Raw genomic sequence first — 20717 nt, forward strand, 5'->3', positions numbered from 1 at the left:
TTATCCACCCCCCTCACCCCCCCCGTCTGTCTTCCATACATGCTAATAAAGGCATTTAAAATCTAATCTCCCTCTTGTCTTCCCAAAATGGAATCTAGAGGAGCCAAATATGACAGTCATTTTGCAGACAAGGCTCACAGGGGCATTAGGGGCAAAGACACTTTTAGTTCCCTAATAGAGTTTTAAACCCCTGAGAGATAAAGGAAAGTCAGCACGTAAATGAGGCGCTTGCTCCAAATAATTAGCACTTCTAGAGTACTTTTTATCTTCAAAGGGCTTTGTGCACATCCTTGTGAGCGTGCTACACAGCCCCCTGTCAGCGGATGGAGAAAGAGGCCAAGGGTATTTCATGATGTGTGCAAACAGGGCTGTGAAAGGGGCTGGAGGGCTGGTGAGGTTTGTACTCAGAGGTCAGGAGTTGTTCTCCCAGCTTACAGAAAGCCAGGTGGATTTCTGAGCAGCGTGCCAGCTCAGAAGTTCAGCTCAGCAGGACGGGGAGCTAGCTCAGCAGCGCTGGGCTGGAGGCATTAACCTGGGTCTGCAGTCAAACCTCAAGGGATGCAGCTGACCTTTGAATAATTGAGCACCGCAGCGCAGAGGCTTCAGTACTGAGCTCGCAGCATGAGCAGAGGAGCTGTTGGGCACCAGGGAGGGAAACATTCCTCAATTTTTCATTAATGAGAAAACATTGATGAAAACTGTGCTTCAGAATATAAAGGAACAGATCTTTTTTGCAGGGGAAAATGACAACAGCAGGGTGGTTCTGGAGTCGTTTTAAGGAATGGCCTATGGTGCCTGCAAGGCTGTTTTTTGCTGGTGTGGAAAGGTCACAAGTACAGTCAGGTCAAGAGGAAGTGCCAGGGGCTGGGTTTGATGCTGAGGTCTGAGCTAGGATTGTCCCAAGGGGCTGTGGAAAATGCAGCTGCAGCCAACCTGTTCATCACAGAATCCCAAAACAGTTTGGGTTGGAAGGGATCTTTAAAGACCACCTAGTCAACCCCCCTGCCATTAGCAGGGACATCTTCACCAGCTCAGGTTGCTCAGAGCCTGGCCTGGGATGTCTCCAGGGATGGTTCATCCACCACCTCTCTGGCCAACCTGGGCCAGGCTCTCACCACCCTCATAATAACAAAATTATTCCTTATACCTAGTCTGAATCTTCCCTCTTTCAGTTCAAAGCCATTAACCCTTGTGCTATTGCAACAGGCTCTACTAAAAGGCTGCTCCTCATCTCTTTTATAAGCCTTCTTTAAGCACTGAAAGGCAGCCATAAGGTCTCCCCGGAGCTTTCTCAAGGCTGAAGAACCCCAAACCTCTCAGCCTGTCCCCAGAAGAGAGGTGTTCCAGCCCTTTGATCATTTTTGTGGCCCTTTATCCAGATGGATCTTGGATCCTACAGCAGCTGCACAGGCTGATCTCATGTGGCCCAAGGCCCAGAGGCAGTGCCCATATCACACCTTTCCTCCTATAGTGCAGACAGTCCCTGTGCCCTGGCTCTCAGCAGTCATTTCAGGTTCTCTTTTGCCATGCTTTTTGCATATGGTATGATTATTTTTTTTTAAGCGAATAAACTCTTTCATTGCTTGCCACTTACAAATATATCAAAAGGACCCAATTACAGCTAATACTCTTGATATTTTTTGAACCACACACAGGGAAACTGAGGGTTTAGGTTTCCACTGCAATGTAATTATGCTTGGAGCTAAACTAAACCTTTGCTTCAGAGGTTCTTGATATACTTGTATTCTCTACAAGAGGTAACACTGGCTTCCCAAATCATGTAACTGAGGCGTGGGGAGTTCAGAAGATTTGCATAATGTCAAACCTCAAGGCAACAGGGAAATGAAGATACAACCGAGGGCTCCAGACCCCTGTTTACTTTCTCTAATCAGCAGATTTCCCTCCCCTTAATACAATACTACAAAAACATTGTTGCTTATATGAAACATTTTGAAGTCAAATAGAGTACCAAGCATACAATAAGGCATCAGGACTGACTGCTCCAGAATGAGAAAACTTTTGCAAATCTAGCAATTACTTTAAAAAGACTGATTCATTTGAAAAGAATTATCTCACCAAACATCTTGCAAGAATGATCATACATCACCCCAAGGAAGTTTTGAGGTGACTTTTAGAAATTACACTCAGCCATGGCACAAAAGGAGGCAATGGAAATATTTGCTTCAACTCAGATATTTTGAATAAAGGAAAGCTTGTTAAAAATAAACTGTAACGAAGATTTGGGCAGAATCACAAATCATCTCATTAGCATTTGGGGAAGGGAAAAAAAAAAAACCAAAGACGAAATATCAGCTTGTAAAGTCTTTTCTGCAAAGCCAATTTTCTCCCCCTTCCATCTGGTTTATCTATATTCCAAAATTCTCGTTCAAAGAAATTTCTAAAATGGCAATTCCGGACTCGTTTTGTTCTTACTAAACAAAGCAATGTAAACCCAATATAGACACATAAAGAGGAATGCAATGAATTAGACTTTTTCTTTTTTTTGTCTGACAGTTGATTTTCAAAGCCAAACCCAGAGTTTAAAACAAAAAACACACGGGTGATTTCACACTTGTATTGTTTCTTACCCTGAGAAGCAACCATGGGGCTACCTCAGTATTTGGTGTCTGGTCAAACACAAACTGACATCAGTCATCCAAGGAGGACCAACACCATAGGATCAGACCTCTAATGGGAGGGAAACCCTCCCAGGCACTTACAAGACTGATAGAGAAAAAGGAGAGATGGCAAAGGCAAAAAGAGCCTATGAAGAGCAAACTGGGAATTCTGCTGCAGACAATAATTTGAAATTTGCCCAGTGCCACTTCTCAACATTTTGTGGACTCTGATTTAGAGAACAGCAGTAAAAAAAGTGACATTTTCCTGCAAGGAAAGGATTAGAAAAGTAGACTATAAAAATGGCACTACAAAGAAATATCTAGAATTTTAAAGGTCGTATTCAAACAGACGATTTTTATTTTGCAGTTTATTAAATTTGAGCATAACTTTTTATAAAGAACATGAAAATGAAGGTTAAGAGAAACTTACCCCATAGACCAGTTCACCCACCATGCCATTCCATATCTTAGTCTCAGGGTCCCTAGCTCCATATTTCCCATCTCCAACAATTGACAGTTTGTATTTTATTCCAACATGTTTTGCTATTTCAGAAGCTAAGTCTACACAATATCCTTCATATCTCTCATTCCCTTCTAGTTGTTCATGGTTTTTCTTATACATTACATATGGTGATTCCTTTGAAACAAAAGTAAAGATCAAAAGTCTATGAATGTAAAACACAGCTTTAAAACATACAAAACGAGAGCTGCTATTAACCTTTATATTACTGGCATGTATTTACAATATCTCCTGCTTTGGCACAGAAATTAGAAAAACAGACTTTTGCAGGTTTAAAATCTTTGACTGACCCTACAGCCACACATACTATGGATTTTATTGCTAGTACGGACCCATTGAAGACAACAGGACTATTCCAATGTAACAAAGTTACACTTTTGTTCACAGGATTAGGCCTGATTACACAGTCAAATAGCATCACTGCAGCAATAATCCAGGTTTTAGTGTTTAAAGAACTGACATACCCAACAACTACACCATCAAAATAATTTCCTAAGGCCCCAGTGGTCTAGAATGGGGCTCTGGTGGAGATATTTTCAAAGCAGCCTAAGGGAAGCTAGGCTAAAATCCTCAACAGGAATTTCTGTCACTAAATTCCCTTAGTCTTCTTGGAAAATTCTAGCTGAAATGCTGATCATATCTTACTAAATCCAGAGGAGTATAAAATACAATGCTTCAGGAGATAGCACAAAATTGGCTCATGCTTAGTAGAATTGCAACAGGCATAAAAGTCACAAACAATACCGTGCAGAGCACATCTGCCCGAGGCATTGGGGCTGCCACAGAAGAGCTTTATTCCTCTGGAATCCCAGGGGTACAGGTCACTTTTCACCCAGAGCCAGAGCCATTCCAGTTCTCTCCAGGCTCCCCGTGCCAGCCTGACTCAGCCCACAGAGGCTGAGCTTACAGGAGCTGCGCCTAAGTGAAGAGGGTGAGACCTGACCCAAGAGCGGGAAGGCCAGATCCTGCAGTCATTTACATACATGCATCACAATTTCACTTTAAGGTGAGTTCAAGTGTCTGAGAAGCAGCGAAGCACAATGTCGAGCTCAGTGAGCTCCTCTTGTGAGGAAAGTTACTGATATAAATGGAGGTTTGCAGGGTCAAGCCCTCAGAACATCTCTGGAAGATGCTGAGCTTTTCAGTCACTTGAAGCCACACAGTGTCCAACAGTTGCCCCCGGCAAGGTGTCTAACACACCTCAGGTGCCGCGGGTCTTGTTTCCTAAACACAGACACACTAAGAACATAAAACTTACCAAGATGGTAGTGACTACTATAGTTCTGTTCTCCACAGATGAAGTGTCATTAGAGGGCAGCTGATCCAATGCTGGCACAAATCTTTCATACTCATTCCAATAACCAGCCTGTAAAAATGGAGATTATTACCTCATTACATATGTTTACAAGGACTCTGGTATGTGAACATTTAACAGGAACTGTCAAAACGCATGACTTTGTAACACTCATGTAACAGTTTTGCCATTAAAGGATTACATTAGCTTTAATATAATTTCCTTAAAGAAACAATGTTCTCAAGCCTACCTGCAAATAAATACAAGTGAAATCTAAGTGAAAATATATCTTAAATTCTTCCTATCTAAATTCACATCATCATGGTGCCTGTGGAATAGATTACCATGTATCCACAGCATAAGAATATACTATAGACAAGAAACTGAACTGCAGCTGGGGCAGTGAATGCAGTCCGTGCAGATGTGCCTGAGCCAGCTGCGCAGACACCGTCAGCCAGGCGGGCGCCGGGGCGCTGTCTGCAGTACGGGACACAACGAGGGGCTCCCTGGCTTGTGCTGACCTTCATGCTGCTGTGGTTACATTGCTATTGTGCTATTACACTGGGGTTTGTATTTCTGCACAACACAGAAGTAACACTTTCGTCTGCACTGTAAACAGCCCAATGACTGGGCCATGTTCAGAAGTATTTTGTTATCGAGTATGGGCAGAAGAGTTTAAGTAGTCTCAATAGTGACCGAGCAGGTTATGCACCTATTGCCAGGTGAAATCAGGGGGATTTACACGCTTCAGCCACACACATTTTTCTCTATACACTCCTGAGATCCTGTCTAACTAATTATTTTTGAAGATCTGCCCTAAATTTCTTTTATAACTGGGATCTAGGCAACTATCCCACTTAGGATCTATATTTTATCTAGGAGACAAGAGAATGAGTAGCAAATCCTAATTAAATATTTTCTGTTAATTTCAGAAGGTTTCTAAAATACACTGGCTCCAACTTCACTATGTATCCGAGGCCTGTTATGGAGAGGAAGGGAAAGATGGAGAGGAATTTAGGAGATAGGGCTGAGCATGGGACCATGACAGCAGGTATAATGTTTGGCAGTGGAAAAGCTCCAGAAGGGTTTTAATGGAAAAAGTGGGGTCTGAAGTTGACATGGGAACCAATGAAGATATTAAGCAGGGTAAGGGGTTTGGTCCAGGAACAGAATAGAACAAGGCTCCTGGGATAGGACCGCCAGCAAGGAGGTGGGGTTTCCTCAGGGCCCTGTTATTACAGTGCCTGGGTGGTATTTCTGAGTTTCGTTAGTTTGTTGGAATAAATATTTGTGAAGATGTGAAATCTGGATGCGCATCTTGAAACCCACCTTCCGTGACCCAGCGGCTTTCATTTCATACACATCAATTGTGTAATTTGTTCTCCGCCCGTAGGTGTCGAACTGGATGTTCCCTGTCATTCCTTGAACTTGCACCTTAAGGAAATAAACAGAAAAAACATTTTAATAAAAGATTCACTTTATTTCTCCCTTGGTTACATTTCGCAGGAACCCACTAGCTCTAGCACAATTTTTATCTATGTAAGAGACTTGCAGCGCTTTTGACACAGCCAGTTATATTCTTCGTAACAAAACTAATCCAAATTCTCTCAGTTTCAGCTGTACATATTCTCCGTTAGTCAGTACTCAGCTGGTGACTCACTACCACAGAGTGAGCTGTATTTAAGTATATGTGAAATTAGCCTTGCACGTATATTAAATGTAGAAGTGATTCTGTCACACTTAGTCACGCTGGGTTCACTGATAACAGCACGCGGTATCAACAAGGCAGATGCAACAATTCAGTGCCATTAAACCCCTCACAATATGGTAGAGAGTGATTTGCGATATGGACCAGAATCCCGTATCATTGCTCATTCCGGGAAGAGCTTTATTTTAAGCTCAGACCCAGTGTAGGAGAAAGGAATGAATGTCTTCTCTGAATGAGCACAGACAATTGTCGCTGCTGCTTCTGGCGTTTTGGTCTCAATCTGGATGGATGGGTGTACAGACGGTAAGTCATCACCATTACCTACTCACATGAATCATCTTAAGGGGAAGTATAAAGTACTTTGTTTCAAAGAAAAAATCTTCCTTATTTCCCTGTATGAAAGGGTGAGATATTTCCATTTATCACTTATCAACACTGACAAGATGTCATCTCAGGAACCTGTGTTGGTAAATCAGCTTTAATTTTAGCAAAATGCTGTAGAAGTTACAGGAATAGGTGATGGAAGACTAATCAAAGGGAAACTGTTCAGGGTTGGTGACTGATCTGATATTTATGGTTTCGAGATGGTACAATCAAACTTAATACAGTGGACAATGCTACATAAAATAGCCAAAATTCCTTGGACCCCAAATAAACCAGTGAGCCAAATTCAGACTGACATATAAGTAGTGTGATTGTTTGGTTTTTTTTTTAAACAGTAAGCAGATTTATATAATTTCAGGGGCCTGGAAGAACGTGGGAGTTATTCCTGTCTCCAGAAAGCTAGAGAGGTGAATGGGACTTTGCAAGCCAAATTTGCCCCTATGAGGTCTTATTAACTGTGGACTGGGCAAATGTACATGTAAGGTAGCTGCCGTCTGACCTGCAGGCAGATGTGAGTTGCTGTGCTGCTTGTGGCCCTTGCTGGGAGCTGTGTGGCCACCGTGGCACAGCAGCGACTGTGTGTCTGAGCTGAGCTTGTTAGGCCGGCTCCATCCTGATGTGTATAGAGATGTGAGCATTGTGCACTTGACACCTTTTGACTTCAAAATTTAATTTGTTTCTATCTTTGGTGGGAAAACTCTGCACTTTTCAAACTCCAGCTGCACCGAGGCAGGAAGACTCACCAGGACTCGAAACGCTTCAGGCAGCAGCGTGAGGGGGCAATCACAAATGGAGCGACTATTTATAACTGCCCAGATCTGTTCAGGTAAACTGTCTGCCACTGATCTGATGTCTTAGGATCAGCTTTAGAAATACAGACATGCACAGTTTTCAAGGCTGGAGGGAAGCAGACTCAGGTAATGCCTATTTCCCTTTTGCCAGCAGCATGACGATAGCGTGGCACTGAACCTTCTGCTGGCACAGGATATTTCAAAGATGCCTTGTAAAAAATATTCCTATTCGAGTTGTTGCTGTAGAGTGGAGAAGAAACATTTTTAAATCAGAGGTTTTTTCCCTGAAGCAAACACTCAAGGTCATCATCGGAATAGAGGGAGAGAGTGTGATGGACAGGATGGGGTCTGGAAGGCAGTGTGGGATGACCTTGGGTACCGCTTGCTGGAGGTGTATGTAAACCTCACTTAGATGACTCTGAATTGCTAAAGCAACACAAGGAAACCAGCTGAAAGTCAAACTTCTGCATTTTTTGCCAATCATGATTTTGGCTTTGTATATCATATGAATTATGTTTTTAAAATACATTCTCCCAAATAAGGGAGTGCCCCAGAGCAGTGTTGGTTTTCTTTGTTGACATGAATACCTCATATCTCATTTATAGGAGTTTTATGTTTCGCTTGTAATGAAATTCAAACGGACAGCACAAATTCTTTAACTACTGTGAAGGCTGAATTTAATTAACTCCTCTTCAAAAGCGTGTAATGCTACATTAGTGAACGTGCAGTTAGAGCACTTGTTAGGAAGTGACATAATGGCATAAAAAGAGCTCTGGCAATGTGAGACTGAACCATCTCTCTCAATCTGATTATAACCTTCTATAACTCATTATAACCTTCTGATATAATCCTTCCAATTTGGTAACTGAGAAAAAGCAGTAATTAAGTGTATGAAGACTGACCTAGGATTTGTCTATACCTAACATGGGCTTAATTCTGATCTCACTCACTCCATTCTATGCCTACATTAATACAATTGATTCTAACAGGTTTGTTTTAGTTATTTGAGCCAGATCAAAAGCAGACATATTCTTGTCTCTTATATCTACAAAAATGTTATGCAATTTTTTTCTGGCTGTCACTTGCTATAATACACACAGCAGTCCAAAAAGAGCTAAAAATCAACAAAATTAGAGACATAAGTGAGGTAGGATCCAGCAGTAACGAGTGTTAGGGATAAAAAATAGGCCATGCAGAAGGTAATCAGGCTGAGTGCAAAGTTATGCCAGGAATCATAACTGGTTTGAGGCTAAATTGTGTCAAGGTTCAGGCTGGTGCTGAAATCCAGGAGTATTGCTATGACTGACAACATTTTTTCCACTACTTTAAACCAGCTTGAGCTGACTTTTATCTGGCAAATTATCAAAATTGCATACATGCGTTTAAAGTTCATACATACACGTATCACTCCAAGATTTACCATACACATGCTGAGGACTCAGTCTAGTTCTGTTAGTCAGACTTGCAGCCTCAGCCTGTCTCTAGAAACCCTCCATACATGTTCATTTGCAAAACGGCTCGTGCTCACTCTCATGGGCAGCTCGGGTGCTACGGGGAGTCAGACTGCAGCTGCTCCGCTGTGGCCACTCAGGCACCAGTGCCACAGGGATGTGATTTTGGCCAAAGTATGAGAGCTGATTTGTTATGCCTTGCCCTCTATCAAATATTTTAGCCATCCTTTAGAGTTTGTAATTAAGTTTGGTTCGTTTTTTTCTTGAGGAGCTGCAGCTGTTTGTGTGAGTACAGAAACCCTGTGCACATGGAGCAGGATGCAATTCAGTCCCGGCAGAATTGCTGCTGTTGTGGAATATACACATTCATTAGATGGTATGTTTGTCCTTACCATTTTCAGAGCTCTTTCTATATCAATTCCTTGGCTCCACGGTACTGCAGGGTTAGCCAGGCAGTCTCCAGCACTGCCTCTCCTGGAGACATCCACACGCTGTCTTCGGAGGTAACGGAAAGCCTCTGCTATGACAAGGACTGCATCATGGGTCAGTGCAGACGTATACTACAATTGATGCAAACAAAATATGGTGACAAACTGCAATCTTAGGACTGCCCCAGGTTTATTGGTAAAATACTCTTAGAAGAATCATGCTTGCAAGCTCTTTTGCTTGCTCTCTGTCTTGGCATAGATGCTTTATGTAGTTTAACAATTCCATCTATTTCAATTAACAAATAAATAAATTTTTTATTTTGTATAGCACATAGCAGCAAAATAACAAAAACAGTTTAGAGTTGCATAAAGTTAAAATTAAATTGGAAGCTTGCTCATCTAAATGAGGTCGCTACCAAATTCTGCAATTCCATACTGGCCCATACCAATAACAACAAAGAGCCCAGATTTGGGTTTTGCTTGGAGTATTCTTTTTCTTTTTAACAAGATTGCCAAGACAGTTTTGAATTGAAGTTAACATAAATCATTTTTGTTAGGACCACAAGCCTGATCAGGTGGCATCTGTGGCAAGGAATAGATCAGATTACTTTTCTTAGAAGACAGCTAGACAAGTAATCACAAAAGACACTCTAGGCATTATGTCTCCTTGGTAATTCCCCACCTGCCTTCTCTTTCTCCATGGTAAATCTGAGGAGGGTGGTGAGCTTTATGTTGCAGCAACTCTTCAACAAAACCCCCCCAGACTCCTTAACTACTTGTTCATTCATCCATTCCTTGTCACATGTACCTGGTGACAGCCCCCAATGCTACAGATTATGTATCACCTATGAAATGCCATGAAGGCAGGGGTTTTTTTTCACTTTTTTTTCCACATTTATATGGTTGTAAGGGGTATCTACATGTACTGGTGCACCTGCCCTTCTTTTGCCTGGCTGTGTGATGCTGTGGAGCTCCTGGCTCCTGAAGAACCTTACACTGGAGTTAGTGCCAGAAGACATCTGCCCATGCGCAAATTAGAACGGCAGAAATCCAAGTTTCAACTGCACGTTTGGCTACTCTCTTTGTGGGTAAGACTTATTAAATTCAGAAGAAGTTAATTCTATCCTGCACGGCAGGATAGCACAACTGGTGGTCTGTATTCCACGGGAATGTGTATTATCTTACTGCAAGCTCTTCAGTTTGATATAAAGCCTTAGGAAACCTGCACAAAATGAGGTGTGTCTGCATGTGCAGATCAAGAGAATTGTATCTGATAAAAAAGAGTGCAAGGCAGGATTGTGAAGGTTATGCATCAGTCATTCTTGCTGAGTTTTAAATGACGGTTCCTAAACTCCTAGAGGGTGTGTGTGGGGTGGTTCCTGCCCTGACTGTATCTAGGTACAGACGCTCTTTTGATACTGCTCACCTTTACCTCTTCCTGTGATGCTTTGCAATGATCATCCCATCTTTTAGCAAATTAACAAAGGTTATACGTCACATTCCACACAACACTGTAGAATCAGGTAGTAATTTTATGCTATTTGTTCTCGTATTTAAAATATTGTAATAGCTGTCCAATCTAGCACTACATAAAACTTACATGCTGATAATTTTTTCAGCAGACTGCATCCATTGTCAGTAACCTTAATGCAGTCCCTTCCAAGTCATGCCAAGAGAACTACCTAATTTTCTACTTTATTTGAATTCTACTTATAAATGCATGAGCATGCAAAGAGAAAAAAGAGAGAGAGAGAAGGGAAAGGCTGATAAAATGCAGAATAAATTAAACATCAGGGCTTTAATCTCTAGGCAATTTTATTTCCTAATCAAAAATATTGTACATCAATTTTTAAGTACGCTTTTTGTCTGATTGACAAATACTGTGCACATTTCTATAATGAGTGGTACATTTGTGGAAAGGTAATGTAATCTTTGTGTTTGTAGCATATACTTAAGATTATTTTTTTAAGGATGAAGAAGAATTTTTCCCTCGAGGTAAGTTGCTTTCAAGTGGAATAAAATCTTCTCAGGTTAACTTCATATATTTCAGAGCTTTTAAGATTAGGACGATACTTATCAGCGCTTCTGCATCACTGCTAGGAAGCTTTAGAAAGCAGGTCCAAGTCCTAATCAACAGGGAACAATACACTAATCCAAGTTTTATGGGCCTCTGTTTGCTTTTCTTTTCTTCCTCTGAAATGCCAGCAAAGCTGTGGCATAGCTTGGGATTAAGATAATTTTCCTTCCTCACAGAAATCCCAGGGCTGGAAGGTTATGCCTCCAAAAGGCACTGGCCTTCTGGCAGCAGAACCGCGTAACTGGTTCCTATTCTGTCTGCAGCCCAACCCAGCGCTATCGCCTGCCCTTGTGCCCTCTGTGCATTGGACTGGACCAGATCTTTCCTCCCCCGCTGCCATTTTATGCTCCCCTGAATTTTGTCTTACTAATATCAAGATGTTACTCCAGTTTACTGGAGTAATTTTGAATTCCAAGTCTGTTCATCAATTTGCACGTTCCCTTCCAAATCAAGCAGGAAAGACATGAACTGTGTCATCAAGGCTATGGTTTTTAGATAGGTTTGGCTTCCCTGAGATGGTCAGGATACATGATGTGGAGGACTGGACTCTGGGAGTGACAGAATTTAAGGCACCCTCACCCCCCAGCAGTCCCAGGTTTTATTCACTGGTTCACACTGATGAAAAAAAACAGGCCTCACCAAAAGAAGAAGAGCAAGAAGGAAGGTAATAGGTAATATTAATAATATGCAGTGGTCCTATAAGGTTTTATTACTTCCATCACTGGACAGTGAATAGCATTCTCCTCTACTATAGAGATGCTGGGGCATAAAAAATCTGGGGTGATGTTAACAGGTTGTGAGTCTCCTAATAGCAGTAACCTTTAGCTCACCTGATCTACGACAGTTTTGGTGAACCTGGGACTTTCATTCACAAAAATCTGGAAAATTTTATTGGTTGTGGATATAATATCCAGAGTGTTTAAGGACAGGACAGTGGTGCAGAGTCACAGGTTTGATTGTGAGGGCAACTGTCAGCAGTGACTAGGAGGTGGCAGTGGCTCCCCAGTGAATCCCGAGCTACTTTATTTTGCACGTGAAGTTCTCCATTAGCATTAAAATGGACTAGTAACCCATGGCTTGCATCTAAAACCTAACGCAAGAAGGTCAAGTTAAAAGGTTTTATATCGACTGCACAATAACAGGATTTGCAAGACCAAGCCTCTGCCTCTGAGGAACTCCCACCACCGGGGGCATTGTGTCCAACTAACAGCCTCTGCCTCCTCTTCTCTTCTGGAAGGGCAGTGAATGTTGCAACACATTCTAAGTAGAGATCAATACCATACACACACTGGGGGTTAAAAAAAAATATCAAACCCAAAAAAACGAAACAACTCAACAAAAAAAATTCTTAAAAGCAACTCCATCACTGTCATGGTAAAATAAATACCTTTAGTGGCGAGTTTTTTGCTTCAGGGAATTCTCTTTCATCAAGCCTCACCCAGCGTTGCAGAAACTGTTGAACCATTGGGTTTTCATTATTAACAATCTGGAATCCAGTAATGTTGGCACCTCCATGCATTACTCTCTCCAGAACAATGTCTGTGAACCCCTGGGATGACACACGTAGAACACAAGACTCATTGCCATCCAAAGTCCTTTTACTTTGGCTCAATTTACCTACTACAAGCGCAGCACAAAAGAAACTGCTTATTTCCCTCTTGATAGCTGAAAATAGTAACGCAATTGGGATAGTGACAGCAGCATAGAACAGAGATTAAAATGTCTTATTTTCAGACCTCTGAGGTAGAAAACTGCCCTGTTGTGTTTTGGCAACGTGGCATATCATATTCACTGGTCAGAAAGAAAACAGTGGGGAAAGCTGAAGTATCATTTCCTATTTTCTCCATATTATGGTGAAAACTGGTCAAAGACCTCAATCCCATTTGTACAGCAAAGTGCACACGAAGGTTCAACACTGGGAGCAGAAAACTGCTCTACACCCACATGGTTCCGCGGAAGCGAAGCGCACACCGCTTGCCAGGCAGGTCTCCATCACAGCATCACTTAGCATTTCACTCACTAACATAACGGTATGATTCTCTCCCACTCTGTTGTTATTTATACCTGAAGCACCAAATTGGTGTCTTTTTGATTAGTATGACTTGATTGCAGTCATGTTTATCTGAATGTCAATGGTTACACATGCTAAGAGGCAACCCAGCATAAGAATCCCTGTATTTCTATGCACACGCTAATCAGTAGATATCATGACTGGTTCTTATAATGCAAGATGACACATCTTAAAGTCATACAGTACTTATACTAAATAAAGATATCTTAAAATTTGTTGTTTCTGCTTTAATCACACCAAAACATTGATATAGAGAATCTTATACTAACTGGGATTTCTAACTTGAGAGTTTTGGAAAAACACAGGACATCATAATCATCTCTGAAAGTCAATTCTAGAATCCAGAAAAGGCTCTGATACAGACAAAAATGTACAGTCTTATCCTGGTAGGTCAACAAATAAGCAGGCACAACTCTACAGTTTGAAATGCAAAAAAACAGCTAAACAGCCTGGCTGGTTTACTTTTATCACTTATTTTATAAACAAATATGTAACAATTAAAAAAAATACTTCAATTTCAAATATTTTACATAGAAGATTATGGTTATCAAGTGCCTTATTTATGAGGATACAAATTAGTGGCAAACAGGTAATTAAATGATTATTTTAAAATTAGTAGAGGATGAGATTCTTAGACAAAAGACAGACCATAATCGAGTACAAATGACTACAAGATACAATTCCTAGTATTTACTGAAGTAATTTCTCAAAATCCAAGAACTCACCCATACATTCCCTCTTTTGATGATTGAAGCTGCCACAACCTGAACAGAATATATTAGCCTCTTAAACTTAGCTATACTTGTAACGAAGAAAAGCTCTTACCAGGTTAGCTAACATGTAGTGATAGCCTCTAGAATGCTTGCCGAGGATTACAACCTGTGAAGAGAAAAATTACCTATTATTCGGTTGTAACAGGATGACCCTTAACCAGTGGAAAACAGCCAGAGAATACTTTGGAAGTCATCTATGCCTAGTCTATGGGCAGCACCAGCGTTACAGATCTGTGCTTTTGCAGACACGACGCAGTCATTTGAGTTTTTGAAGCGCAGGGGCAGAGAACAAAGACTAACTCCCCCGGCTGAGCAGCCCCCGCTTGCAGAGGTGACCTTACCTGGCAAACTCACCCTTGTGATCACAGCGCCGCCCCTGCCGACCAGGTTAATTTTAGTTATCAGTTCAAGTATTTCTGCTCTGAAATGAGGTAACACTCTATCAGCCCACTGGGCAAACTCCTGTTTCCTTGGTTCCAGGGCTGTGCAGTGCTCGAGAGGTGGGCACAGCGCAGCCCGTCACTGCATTCATCCAGCTGTACGGGCACAGCAGGCTCGCGTGGCTCCTGGCTGTACAGGGGGTTTCCTGCCATGACAACCCTGGCCAAGTCGTGTCATACATGAATGCTTAAATTCCTAAAGTCATAAGCAGAGACCTTCATTGACAGCTTTCAAAAGGCCTGAAAACTTCCAGTGCATCTAAATGGACACATCTGACCTTATATGTTTTGTCAATATTTATTCTAAATGTGATGTTGTGCATCCCACCAAACCAACATCTCCCGCCTTCCCTGACCCCACTCGGGTATCCCTCTGTACAAATGGAGTCATTAGATGTAACCGCTAAGAGACAAAACAGCAGCAGGAGGAGCTGAGCAGCTGGATCCTGTCAGGGTAACGGGAAGAGCGGAGACAGCACTGCCTGGCAAGCCCAAATTCTGCCACCCTGTGTGCTCGTCCCCATGCCAGTGACACTGCTTCTGCAGAAAGGAGTCAAAGCCACACTTCTCACATCTATGCAGCTGGCTGCTGGCTCACCAGAAACACCCCTTGTGCAAGATGATGCCACTGCGCTTAGCACTATTCCCTTGCCTTCAGGTTATAATCTCAGTAACATCCATCCAGTCCCACAGCCATCAGGTGGGAAAATGTCCAGCAGTAAGAATTTAATGAACAATTGTGGTGCTTACATGTGTGCCAGGATGGAATCAAACTTACCCAGACTTGCCTGGTTAAACTAGTAATAGTTAAAAATAGCAAATATAACGCTGGCGACCCACAAGTGTATCACCGACTATATCATACGAGCAGCTCGAGTGAACAGATGATGCACTTGGATGGAGAATCATCTGCAAATCTATACACTCCATACTAACGTACTTCTCCATGGTCACAGATAAACGCTCTAAATGCCGTACTCTAAAAGACATCTTTTCAACATGACCACTTACATCTTTGCTAAAAACAGATGACATTTGAGTCACTGACTTTAGATATACTGCTGAGCCTCTTAAAGTTCTTGATTAAATTACTAAGTTCCCAATTGCCTCTTTGGGTTGTCTTGTCCTTAATAGAGGCTATTTCTTTTAAATTCACATTTAATTCTGTAGGAATTTGCATACTTTCCGTAGTCTGAAAATAAATTGCTGTTCAGGTCCTCTTGAGAACTCTATGTACACTCTGCTGGTAAAAAGCATCTGCTTTCCTACACTCACATTTGTTTTCTATGGAAATGTGCAGGCTTCCTTCAGATCATCTGGTGTGCATGCTATTTGCATACTGAATTCTCTGCATGTTTTAATTTCACCTTAAAGGCAGGGATTTACTTTTAAAAGCTCGGAGACAAAGAACTTATTTAACAACAACACTACTCTTTATCATTTTAACCTTAAAAACAAATAAGGAAGCTTTTACATTTCCATCCAGAAATGCGTTTATTTAAGAGAAAAATACCACAACAGATGAAGTCAGAGGCTGTAAGAAAAACATACGTGGAGCTGCTACAGGCATCAGGAGCAATACTGCAAACAGGAAATGTAGGACTCATTAGCATAGATCAGACTCAACTTCTGTCTCGTCGGTTGTCATGTCTCCAAAATGACCAGAAATCGTTCTGTTTAGTCCCTTAAAGAGGTCCAGCGTACTACAGATAAACTTTAATTCAGAAAGCATCTTTCAGAACTGACCTGCCAGCATTTCTACTCACACAATCAACCATGCTAGTTCACAATTATATAACTTGATTAACAATGTTTTTAATATTCAGAACACATGCTGTCCTACGTCTTAACACACACAACGCTCCTCCTCCCTTACTTTCCATCCTCTACCAACTGTCCACCATCTTGAACAGAGCTGCTGGCTTAGTGAGCCCGGCAGGAACTATCACAGACACCAGCGTTGTTCCCAGGGGAGCGAAGGGACGGATAAAGCTTTTTTATGAAGAAGGAAAACAGGAGTATAACAAATAAATCTCATCAACTGCTTATATATTGTGACGCTTATATAGAAAGTGGGATATTGAATAGTGGTGGTGAATAGAAAGTCGGGATTACAGGACAAGGATTTCACAGAGCTACATGTATTTGCTCAGTTTCACTTTTGAGACTTAATATTGCTTTCACCTTGACTGAGAACCAAGCTTATAAGATTTTATAGTGAACAAAGGAAGAGGGGAAAAAAAATGGCTGGAAACTATCATGAATAATTCAGACCTCTGATCCCACATAATTCCTGTCTCGTAGAGAAAAAGATCATAATGTCAGGTTTGATATAGAATCAAATGAAGTTTGTATTTTTAATTAACTCTTCATATATTTCCAATTAATTAAGATAAAATCTAGAGGGAGTATAATTGAAATGTATCTGGGTTTAAAATAAAAGTCAAACCTGCTGGCCAGCACCAGGCTTACTGGAAGCATAGACCTATATGCCAGATTTGAAAAATTAAGTCAGTATTGCCAATTTCAGTTTTTCATTTGCCTGGGGAAGTTATTTTTGAATGAAAGCATAAAGACAACTTGGCTTCCACTGCACCAGTCAGCACGATAATAAATAGGAAACCACAATTTTTTGCCTTAGCTTTTACAATTTTGTTGCAGTTTTGGAAGATAGCATTAGAGAGATTAACTTGCTCATACTAAATTGGTATGGAGCATTGTGATATTTCTAAGGCAATAATGATGATTCTCTCATGATGTAGTTCAAAGGATACACACCACCTAAGAGGAAGGACAGTGAAGAGGAAGCAAAATAAGTTTAACACTAACCTTGCAATTGTTCCGTTGCCTTTTGACTTACTCCCTACTCAAATTACAGCCCCAGCTCATTCCTGGTCTAAAGCAGGGATCTCTCTTTTGGCTATGAAAACTGAATGTTGGACTTAAAGGTGAAGGGAACATTATGAGGAGACTAGTGAACTGGTGGATGAAAGTCAAGGCAGAGAAGCCATTCTAAACAGTAGTGATGGAGACAGACCTGAGCGTTTCACTGGAATATTTCTCCAAGGACCTGATGAGAAACTAGAATGGTAAGAACAGAGCGTGGAGGTAAACAGTAGTGACAGACTAGAGGCAAGGAAAGAATGGGTTAATGAAGACAAGACTGCAGACTCAAAAGAAATCAAGCAACAGAATATCAGTGCAAGTTCAGTAGGTGGGACTGAGAATTCATACTTTCTTTTAAAAATACCAATGGTTTGTGTCTGACTAGTAAAAGGGAAAGCTAATTTTTCTTTTATGGATGGAAGAAATCGCAGAACGGGTAAGGTTGGCAGGAGCCTCTACGAATTGTCTATTCCAACCCCCCCACTCACAGCAGGAGCAGCTAGAGCTGCTCAGAGCTGTGTCCAGTTAGATTTTGAGGTTCCACAAGCTCTTTGGGCAGCTTGTTCCAATGGGTGACCATCCTCACCGTAAAATTATTTTTCTTAGGCTTAAACAGCATTTCCCAACTTTCAGTTTGTGGCCTTGCCTCTCTCTTGTCGCTGTTGAGATTCTGAAACTCAGTGAGACTCTCCGAGAAGAGTCTGGCTCCATCTTCTTCATCCCTTCCCATTAGGTAATTGCAGATGTTAATTAATAACATCCCTCTTGAGCTACCTCCTCTCCAGGATATGCAACCCAATTTCCCTCAGCCTTTCCTTGTATGTCAAATGCTCCAGTCCCTTAATGGTCACCGGGACCCTTCGTTGGCCTTGCTCCAGGATATCCATGTCCTTCCCATACTAGTGAGCCCAGAACTGTACACGGCCCTTCAGGTGCGGCCCCACCAGCACTGAGGGGAAGGATCACCTCTGCTGACCGCGCTAATCCCATCGCAGTCCAGGCTGCTGTTGGTCTCCTTTGCTGTGAGAGCGCAGTGCTGGCTTGTGCTCAGCTCCCGCGCCAGGACACCGGGATGCTCCTCTGCAGAGCTGCGTCCCCGCCAGGAGCCTCTGCCCAGTCTGTGCTGGCGCACGGGGTTGTTCTTCTCCAGGTGCAGGGCTTTGCATGGCCCTTCGCTGAACTTCATGAGGTTCCTCTCTGTCAACCTCAACAGCCTGTCAAACTATTGCAGCACGACCACATCAAACACCGCTAATTCAGTATCATCTGTAAAACTGCTGAGAGTGCACTCCATCCATAACCTTTGGATTATTAACAGAGAGGTTAAACCCCCTTAGGGTAGTCCAAGCAGTAACTGGCCTCCAGCTGGCCTTTGTGTTGCTGATCACAACCCTCTAAGCCCAGCAGTTCAATCAGTTTCAAATCCACCTTACTTGCCTTTGTGGGCTTTGATTTTCAAAAATCATTGAAAAACACAAGCTAAGAGGAAATGCTTGCACTTTTACCTAGAGAAGTAGCTATCACAATTTTGGCAGCAGTGAAAAGAAAGCTACCATGTCCAATTAATACCCATTTGGAGCTCATCTTCCCTTCATCTAAATCCATTACCATCTGGTCAGTTTAGTCTGGTTAATCAAAGTTATTTATCATCCTTTATGTACAAATGAAAGAAGAAAGAAAAAAAATTAGATCACAACAGTCCAGACTACCTCATCTGCAGCTCAAAACTCCAATATTTTATGAGTCTATTAGATCTTTCCGTAACATAAAATACTGATGCTGACAGTCAGTATTGCCACAAAGAAGGTCTAAAGATTTTTACTGTGCTTTTCATACCTGACAAGTGGCAGAAATATGCCACTTGAATGGAATGACAGGCAGAGATCTGACCTGCTGCAATGTGTCTTTCCATTTCAGCCATATCTGGGAACAATAAAGTAGTTTAACTCAAGAATTCATCTTTCCTAGGTTTTAAAAAGACAGCAAGAAAAATGAGATTTCCTATAAGCTCAGAGTAAAAAAGGATTTTGTTGTCTTTGTTGAGGTTATTCATGCATTAATTTGGGCTCCACTTTTCAAAAAGCCCACATTTCACTTTAAACATTTCTACTGATTTATAAGTACACGTGTAAGTTTCTGAGGACAGAAGAGCTTAGCTACTTCCAGCTGGGCAGCATTGTGTCTTTATAGCTTGCAATAGAAACAGTTATCACACCTTTGGCTTCAAAGCAGTGTGCAAATGCCAGGTGTGATGGCATGATTCTTTCCTTCCAGCAGCAAACCAGCAAAACCGATAAATGGACTCAAGTCTGAAAAAATGTCAATAGCATCGTCAGGATCAGCTATTACCGTTGATTGCACTTAATGGGAACAGCCTGGATAACAAGCCCTTGCTGTCTCAAGCATGGCAACAACTGTCTGGCAAGCCTAAATCATTGCAGAGCACACTGTCTTCTCTCCTGGGTATCATGTTGGGTGTTTTCTAGTTTCTACCTCTTTTGATGGCATTTCTGTTCTGAGGATGGAATTAGTTAAAGCTCACCTCAGATCTGAGCAGCTCCTACCTGAAACTGGATTGAATGATCAAAAAGTTGTGCCCTGTGACGCAGGACCCTATTGAACCAGCGGCACTGCCCGATTTGGTCTGCAGGACACACTTAAGAGAGGAGCCGAGTATCAGGGTGACAGCCCAATTAGTTCAATAAAAGCCAAAGTCAAGGCTCAAAAAGTTCCTGTCAGTATGTCAGCAAGGATGTTTAGCTTAACTGCAGCGGCATCTGCAATACTGCATGTCAGCTCTGCTTCTACCGCTCAAGGAAAGGAAGAACTGAAGAAGCCCCTGGGCTGGAGAACCGAGTCCTCCCCCCAGCCGCCCCCGACTCTGCAGACCCATGGGCCTTGCAGCCCCTGCTCTTCAGTTCTTGGGGTCCCTGCAGTCTTTGCCATGCAGGCACCTTCTACGGTGTCGTCATGTGGGCAAAGGTGCAACAGCATCTGACAGCCATACATAATCATCCCTCACCATGTGTACTTTGCACAGCTCACCCTTGTCATGTAAATTTTCCAGATAGGTGTAGGATAAATAGCAGGAGAATAGAAAATAAAAGCTCTCCGGAAATGTGAAAAGGATTTTTCTCATCTTACCAGATGTCAGAGTAACAGTAAGATCCCTTTTCACCTCAGTAGATCCATTACAATGTATGTTTGCAGTGTCAACACCCCCGTTTTCCAATACACACACATGCTCCTGCAGAAAAAGTGAGGTCCTTTTGAGGA

General features: G+C 41.9%; 1 protein-coding gene across 2 annotated transcripts in view; it reads right to left on the minus strand.

Moving 5' to 3' along the window:
- Positions 1-20717, minus strand: part of GRIA3 (glutamate ionotropic receptor AMPA type subunit 3) — a gene marked incomplete at its 3' end in the record, with an annotated part of 143220 nt that overhangs the window by 46066 nt on the left and 76437 nt on the right. For both annotated transcript variants that reach the window (XM_080352813.1, XM_080352814.1), the window contains exons 5-10: positions 14168-14221; positions 12659-12820; positions 9159-9326; positions 5762-5866; positions 4397-4504; positions 3049-3255 (exon numbers count right to left, since the gene is read on the minus strand). In XM_080352813.1, coding sequence (XP_080208939.1) covers positions 3049-3255; positions 4397-4504; positions 5762-5866; positions 9159-9326; positions 12659-12820; positions 14168-14221 — 804 coding nt within the window. The remainder of the gene's footprint in view (positions 1-3048; positions 3256-4396; positions 4505-5761; positions 5867-9158; positions 9327-12658; positions 12821-14167; positions 14222-20717) is intronic.

This window comes from Nesoenas mayeri (assembly GCF_963082525.1).
Source record: "Nesoenas mayeri genome assembly, chromosome: 13".
Lineage (NCBI taxonomy): Eukaryota > Metazoa > Chordata > Aves > Columbiformes > Columbidae > Nesoenas > Nesoenas mayeri.